The sequence below is a fragment of the Octodon degus genome, unplaced genomic scaffold, assembly GCF_000260255.1.
Source record: "Octodon degus isolate 3935 unplaced genomic scaffold, OctDeg1.0 scaffold00104, whole genome shotgun sequence".
NCBI classification, from domain to species: Eukaryota; Metazoa; Chordata; class Mammalia; order Rodentia; family Octodontidae; genus Octodon; species Octodon degus.
In genome coordinates, this window is record NW_004524680.1 from 3057666 (window position 1) to 3065179 (window position 7514).

The window sequence follows — 7514 nt, forward strand, 5'->3', positions numbered from 1 at the left end:
CATACTTAGGAGCCCTGGGTAGCAGAGTTCAAGAGGCCAGGTGTAGGGCTTGACCATCTGATCCAAAGGTAGAGTGTGACTGAAGCAAATTACTCTTTTCTATGCTTCTCTTCTGTGTCATTTTTCTCTGTGACTTTTTTTTTTTTTTTTTTTTTGTACTGGGGATTGAACTCAGGACCTTGTATTTGCCAGGCAAGCTATCTCTCCCTGGCCCTTGTGACACTTCTTGAGGGTTAATAGGGAATGTGTCCTAGAGGGCCACAACAGCACTTGGCACATAGAGGATGAGCCCAAGGTAGATTCAGGGTTGTAAGGGATAGTGACCAGCCATGATTGTTTTATTCCCACACTGAAAGTTCAGCAAAGTGGCTGAGCTGCAGATGGGACCGAAATAGTCATCTGGTTGGCACATGGGACACAGCAACCTTTTGAACAACATGGCTAGCTTTCTTGACAGAAGGTTGCTAGTGACTAGGTAGCTGTCACCTCTGCTTAGAGTCTTGGTTGATGGCTAAAGTGGGATTAAGTCCATGACTAGATGGAGGTGGAAGTACAGAAATGGGGAATACAGAGGATTGAGCTCCCTTCCCTTCCCGCCTGGAACTCAGTCACCCTCCGTCCTTCAGACAAGGTAGGAGGAAATGAGCTTCTTCCAGATTTCAGGGGATTCTGAACAAAAGGTGCCTCTCACCTCTTCCTGGCTAGCATCTGGAGGGAAGACCCAGTCTAGGCAGAAGCGACGCTGGCGCCCTCGATAACAGGTGGTAACGGTGCCCCCTGGCCCAGGCTCCACACTCACTAGGCTGGAGGGTGTCCCTGGTCTCAACCGACACAACACACGGATATTTCCTACAGTGGGAATGAGACAGATTGCCTACTTGATCCTGAAGCACCAAAAGGATCCACTTCCTCCAGCCTGACCTTCTTACTGCACCACCTTCCAAATTCACCATACCCTTGAGTTCCAGCAGCCTTCCTTGGCATCCAGTTGGGGACCCCTGATGTTCATCAGGGAGCTGAGTCCCAGAACCTCCTGCTGACAGTGCCCCCAGGGCCCAGGATACCTGAGAGAACAAGGATATAAAGGTGAAGACGGGTCCAAATAGCTCTCAGTGAAATGGGGTACTGAGAAAAAAAATGGAGCCATTGTATGGCCAATTATGGTAGTCTACACCTTTTGGTGGCCCCTTGGGGACATTATCCAGTGGACCTGGAATAGACAAGAATACCCTTTCATCTGTCTCTGGGTTTCTAAGGAGCTATCAGCTTGGAAGAGAACAGAAGTGAGGTCATACAGCCATCCAGGAGTTGTTCTGGTCCCAGAGTCTACAACCAACCCACTAGTATACACAGCTCCCCAGAGCCAAGAAAGGAGAAATACTCCCAGGACGGTGAATAGGCTTCCCACAGAGGAGGTCCTAGAAGGCAAGGGGTCCTGACCTGGCCCCTGGCCTCACTCAGCGAACCCTGACAGCTCTGGGTAAAGGTGCTGACCAATCCTCGGAGGTCCCCACAGCCTTGGCGCAGGCTGGCCATTCGTGCCCGTAATCCTGGAAGGAGAAGGTCATTGGGAGGGAAAGCCCAGACTCTAGGCCCTTCCATGAGCCCCCTTCCCCAGTCCTTACCTGCCAGCTGCCCATGCACCTGCTGCAGTTCCCGTCTACAGTTCTGCTCTGTCTCCTGCTGGAGCTGCTGAAGGGCCCCTCGAAGGCCCTGCAGCTGCACCTCCTGCACCCCCAGCTGCCCCACCCCCCCAACCCCACCCCTGTCACTGAGGAAACAGGCACTTACCAGGTCCTGTCCCAGATACCTCCTCCCAACATCCCAGTTTTTCTCATCCCAGGCCCCAACCCCACCTGCACTCGGAGGGCTTCTGTGGTATCCTGGGCCTCCTGAAGCCGGCCCTGAAGTGCTAACAATGCCTCTGCTTCCTCCTGCAGGAAGGTAGAAGCCAGAAGGCTTATGGAGCTAGCTGGGAATTTAAGGAGGGGCATTCTGTGTTCACATTTCATAGATGGGAAAGCCAAGTCAAGACTGGCAGGTTAAAAAACAAAAAAGGAGTGGCAGGCAGGTAAGTGGGATGTGGTGGCACATGCTTGTAATCCCAGCACTGGGTAGGCTGGGGCAGGAGGATCACTGGGAGCTTGTGACCAGCCTGTGCTATAAAGTGAGCTCAGTAGTGAGATCTGAACTGCATAGCAAGACCCTATCTCAGAAAGACCAAAATGAGAGGACACAGACAGAGACAGAGACAGGCACCACTGAATCTGTGCTTCCACACTCCATGGAAGATTCTTTCCTAGTCCCTCTACTCTCCTGAGGTCAGGCATTCAGAGAGACTTCCCCAGGAGTCTGCCCTAAACAGACCATCCTAGGGCCTGTCCATAGTCAGAGATGGTTCCCTGCTTCTCAAAGCACGACGTCCTAGGAGGTTTGGACAATGTGGCTAGATGTTGAGTATGCAAGAGTTTGTGCTAGGGGCCAGTGATATAGCTCACTGGCACAGCACCTGCCTGACAAGTGTGAGGTCTTGAGTTCAATTCCCAGTAACAAAAATAAAAGTCCGTGCTGCAGGGAAGGCATAGCCAAGGAGCAGGGTACCTGTGGGGCTCTGATGGAGGGGCTGGGACCCCAGTGCAGAAGAAGCTCCCGAGTGAGATTTAGACTCTGTTTCAGGGCCTCATTCTCCAGTGTGAGATGCTGAACCCTTTTCTCAGAGTCTGTCGCTCCCTAGCCAAAAAAAAAAAATGTACCCTCAGGACCCACCTGAGAGCACAGTGGCTCTCCTGCCAGTTCCCTGTGGGCAAGCTCCCTGGCATCCAAGCCCTTTTACCCCAACCCCAAGTCTCACCACTTCTAGACGCAGTCTACCCAGTTCTTCCTCTTGCTGCTCTAGCTGCTGTTTCAGCTCTTCCAGCTGCACAGGAGTCAGGGGACAGAATGGGACTCCTTCTTAGCACTCATACCCCCTACTATCTGCTGTTCCTGGGCCCCTTACCTGTCCAAGAATGAGCTGCTCCAGTCTCTGCCAAGCCTTCTGTTCCTCCTCCAACTGGGAAGCCTGCTGACCCTGGGCCTCTACTCTTAGTACTTCTCCTGGCCCAAGTGAAGGGTTTTCTTCTTTTAAGAGGGATCCTGGAGAGGAGTAGGAATGGTCCCAATTTAGACTGAAAAGGTATCTGGCCTGAATCCTTCTCAGGAGCAGAGCTGGGCTTAGGACTCAGGGTTCCAGGATATTCAGGTTCTAATGGGCTTCACCTTCCACAGAGGGTACCCCTTACAAACCATCTGGAATGGGAGGCTGCAGGTTTGAGGTTGGCTGTGTCCCTTGCAGGAGGACCTGTCTGCCCTGAGGACTCCGAATCCATGCCAGAAGAGCCAAGAGCTGACTTGTCACTGTCAGCAATGGAGGGACATCAGCAGGCTGTGTAGAAGATAACAATTAGAGCAAAAAAGACTGGGGAGCAAAACTGGGCACCAAAGGGCTAGGGAGAAGCTGGATGCTGAACCCCTCCCCAGGCTCACCTTGCTCAGGTGAGGAGGGTTCCCAGAGCTCTCTTCTGCTCCTAGCTGGACCGAGAGGAACTCAGCCAAGCGCGTGAGAGCTTCTTCTAGGGACACCTCAGCAGGGGAGCCCTCAGCTCTCTCTTCTGATCCATCCTCAGACCTGCCTGTGAGACCAGGTAATGAGAGGGAGAGGCACTCCCTGTCACATGTCATAGGCTGAACCTCTTCTCTCCCAATGAGGTTGCAACACCCCTCCCTCTTCCCGAGCTCCAGGTTCCCACAGCCCCCCCCCCACCAGTGCCCTGGTCAAACGTACCAGCCAGACCGGTCAGCTCAGTCCACAGTTCTGGGGAGAGTTGGTCGGGGCGACGGCGACCCCTGGGCTTGCAGTGGGCGCTCTAGAAAGAAAGCAGGGGGTGGCCCTGAGGAGGTGGTATGCAGCCTATGGGGCTCCTTTCCTGGAACTGGGCCAGAAGGTTGGGGCCAAGGTCTACATTTCCAATACCCAGACGGAGACAGACGTGAGTTGTCCCAGCGCCCTAAGGACACGGGCTTGCCACCACCCGATTTCGGGGTGGGGGCGGGGGTCGACCTACGATGCAGTCCCCACCCTGCTCACCTGAGCGGGGTCCCCGGGGACGGCGGTCGCCGCTGCACCGCCATCCCTGCGAAAGAGGCTGTAGAAGATGTAGATAAGCAGCGAGTAGAAGGCGTACATGGGCGCGCGGGGCGGCAGAGGGCCCCGCTTCGTGCCGCCCCGCGTCCCCGCGCCCGGACTCCACACCCGCCAGCCGCAGTGCCGGCGCGCATGCTCGCGGCGGCCGCCCCCACGGCCCGCGGTTCCCGCGAGCGGAGAGTGTGCGCCAACTGGCGAGCACAGGACTAGGGTCCCCGAAACAGGTATCCATCCACCTCAGCCGCCACAGGGCCCACCCTTCTCGCGACCCTGTCTCAATTTCGGGACTATCGGAGCTGAAAGTGCTCACAGCCGCCGCACCTCCACCTCCACCGGAACCTTTCGCGTCCTCCACGGAGACCTCCCACCACTCCACGTTAGAGAGCCTCGGGGGCACAGGTGCACAAAGACTCCGCCCCCTCGTAGCCCAGCTCTCTAGGAAGCCCCGCCCCTCTACCGTTGTAGCCACGCCCACAACCAGGAGCGCCACCCCTTCCTCGAAGCCCCGCCTTGCCTAGAGACCGGCTCAGACCTCCCTCCACCCAAGTCCTTCAAGGTCCCAGGGTCCAGCTCGCCCGCCAGTACCAAGCCCTTTCTGCTGGCCACGACTGGATCTCATCAAACCCCACTCCTTCCTAGAGCCTCCCACTAGCCTCCCACCCGCCTCCCCAGGCCCCGCCCAGGCCACTCTAGCCTCTGCTTCTCTCGCTGGTGGCCACGCCAGGCCGCACTCGTCCTGGCTGCAGAAGGCGGCCTAGGGGTAGCTGCTGACGACGGCGGTGGGTAACTACGGTGTTGGGGTTGCGGCCCCCGGCAGGCCTGCGCCGTCACTCCTCCGGACCGGGCGTCGAGGACTGCGCCTCCTTGTTGCTGAGACCCACAGGCCTCCAAGAGGGTCTGTGTTCCATCTCCTGCGCCTGATGCCCCATTTAAGCTCATGCCCGCCCAGCCCACACCACAAACTGCGCTTCCCTGTCTTTGCCAGCTGAATTAGTCCTTCCTCTCCACAGGTATGTCCAGCGGACTCAGGGTTCTGGAAAGTTTAGGACTGAGCCCATCCGAATGTCCAACCCTGGGGCCCTGTTACCTGGGATTTTCTGCAAAATTGGCTTTAAGGCTCCAGGTCATGGCTTTTTTTTCTCTCCCAAGTTGAAGCTCCCCATCCCATCTCCTCAAATTCAATCCTGCTGGAGGCGTCATGGCCCCCAAGCCTGGGGCTGAGTGGAGCACTGTCTTGTCCCACCTTGCTCTTGGAGTGGTGTCTCTGTATGCAGCGGTGAGCTCCGTGCAAGTGAGTATCCCCACCCCCACACCCTAAGGATCTAGTTCTTGCATTAGGCAGATGGTGGTGGGAGGTGTGTCTGGGGCCAGGTCTCCGTGAGAGCACAAACCCTTTCCTTTCTGAAGGTGAGGCCTTGGCCTCTTTTTTTCCCACATGTCTTCACTTCCCTGTGTTGACAGTCAAGTCGAGGAGCTGCTGCTGGCTTCCTGCTCCAGGCCTTGGCTGCTGCCACCACACTGGTCCCAGGGCTGGGCACACATGAAGACTGTCTTGCTGGAGCCTGGGTGGCCACAGTCATCGGTCTGCCCCTTCTGGCCTTCGATTTCCACTGGGTGAATGGAGACCGTTCCTCTGCCAACCTGCTTCTGGGAGGAGGCATGGTCCTAGCAGTGGCTGGTGACCATCTTGGCCCCGAAGGCTGTTCGGTGGCTGGTCAGGCAGTGCTGTTAGTGGTTGCAGTGACCATCCTCATTGTGGCTGTTTTCACAGGCAACACTTACGGGATGTGGGGGGGTACCATGCTGGGGGCTGCAGGCCTCATGAGCCGGCTGGAGGAGGATAGGCTGCTACTGTTGCCCAGGGAGGACATCTGTCGCTGGGCCCTGGCTGCAGGCAGTTGGGCCTACTGCTGGGCCTTGCACACACAGCGCCTGCAGTGGGAATGACAGGAGACACAAAAAAATAGGCTCTGCTCTGGTTATATCTCCCTTGTCAACTGCTTGCTCCCTCCTGGGCATTCCCCACCTAAAAACAGGCTTGCTTTTTTTTTTTTTTTTTTTAACATAAGTGGTCCTGCTGCAGGGTTGCTGGTCAGGAGAAGAGCTTGGGAACTGTCCCTTCTCTGATCATATGTAGAGATTGCCTAGACCAGAATGAAAGGGACAAGGTCACAGGCACATTTGGGATCTTTCTGGGTAGGACACAGTTGTGTGTCTAGATCTCTAATAAACCTTAGAAATTCTGCAGGAAAATGAGAGCTGCCTGTTCTTGAGAAGGACTGAGGGACCTTCAGAGAGCTTCCTGGATAGCAGTTGATTTCTGTGAGCCAACACAGCTGATGTGCTGACATGAGCACAGGCCTCATTCCACTTGGCCTCTTTCTGGCACCTTTGCCAGGAGGACCCTTCTGTTGAGAAGACATGGTCCCAGGCTCTTGCTGTTGTGGGACACGGTGGATTTTCAGATATCCTTGTCCAGCCCGGTAGGTGGCTTTCCAGGATAGTGGCCCTCATGGGCTGACGGCTGTGTTGGTAAGGGCAGTTTCCCAGAAACACATTCCTTCCCTGGCCTGATTCAGTTACACTACCTGCTTGCCCCTCTGCCTGTAGCAGCCAAGCCCTAGTCCCTAAGAACCTCGCTTTCCTAAATGAACACCTCTTCTGCTTCCAAAGCCAAGGACAGAAAAGAGCAATGGACACAACAGTAGGTGAGGGATCTGGAACGCATCCTTCTCAACGCAGACTCTGCTCGCATCCTGTGTCTGCACATCCGGTCCTGCACAACACTGAGCCGGGTGGTGGGCGGGGTCTTTCAAGTTCGTGCTGTTCCACTCTAGTCAGGCCCGAACCAGGAGCGCGAGTCTCAGGGGACAGTGACGTAGGCACACCCAGATTTAGTTTGTGAGGGTCCTCAGTCCGTCTGTTGACTCTCAAAGTGGATACCACCGTAGACGCACCCAGAAGTACACCCCTGAACTAGCCTCCAGGGCCCCGCCCCCTCCTGCCACCTTTTGCGGGAGGCGGGCGCTCAGGAGCTCTCGCATGTCTGTAGGCTCTAGCTGTCGCCCCGTCTAGTCCTAGGAGACACTCCCATTGGCCCTGCGTGGGACCCACGTGATGGGGATGACGAGGGGGCGGTGGTGCGGGAGGGGGGAGCGCAGCGAAAACAAAGATGGCGGCCGCACCGGGGTCTTTGGCCGCGGCGGCTGCGGGGCTACGTGCGGGCGGGGCCCACTGAGGCTGCAAGCCGGCTGCGGGGTCGCGGCGGTGGCAGGAGACCTGCGGGGCGCGCGGCGGCCCTAACTTCCAACTAGCGAACGCGCCGGCACCC

At 56.7% G+C, this 7514-nt stretch overlaps 2 protein-coding genes across 3 annotated transcripts in view; one reads left to right on the forward strand and one right to left on the reverse strand.

Annotated features, from left to right (window-relative positions):
- The window catches only part of Kifc2 (kinesin family member C2), a 9175-nt gene extending 4873 nt beyond the window's left edge, over positions 1–4302 (reverse strand). Inside the window, exons 1-12 of the mRNA XM_023723857.1 lie at positions 4127–4302; positions 3824–3905; positions 3526–3671; positions 3286–3424; positions 2999–3135; positions 2852–2917; positions 2602–2730; positions 1857–1934; positions 1626–1740; positions 1441–1550; positions 956–1064; positions 692–849 (exon numbers count right to left, since the gene is read on the reverse strand). Of these exons, the coding sequence (XP_023579625.1) occupies positions 692–849; positions 956–1064; positions 1441–1550; positions 1626–1740; positions 1857–1934; positions 2602–2730; positions 2852–2917; positions 2999–3135; positions 3286–3424; positions 3526–3671; positions 3824–3905; positions 4127–4225 (1368 nt within the window). The 5' untranslated portion in view covers positions 4226–4302. The remainder of the gene's footprint in view (positions 1–691; positions 850–955; positions 1065–1440; positions 1551–1625; positions 1741–1856; positions 1935–2601; positions 2731–2851; positions 2918–2998; positions 3136–3285; positions 3425–3525; positions 3672–3823; positions 3906–4126) is intronic.
- Positions 4303–4539: 237 nt separating this feature from the next.
- Positions 4540–7514, forward strand: part of Cyhr1 (cysteine and histidine rich 1) — a 15116-nt gene continuing 12141 nt past the window's right edge. Inside the window, exons 1-3 of one of the 2 annotated variants that reach the window (XM_004638869.2) lie at positions 4540–5193; positions 5333–5474; positions 5645–5797. In XM_004638869.2, coding sequence (XP_004638926.1) covers positions 5382–5474; positions 5645–5797 — 246 coding nt within the window. In that variant the 5' untranslated portion in view covers positions 4540–5193; positions 5333–5381. The remainder of the gene's footprint in view (positions 5194–5332; positions 5475–5644; positions 5798–7514) is intronic. The other variant, XM_004638870.2, reaches the window with a different exon arrangement.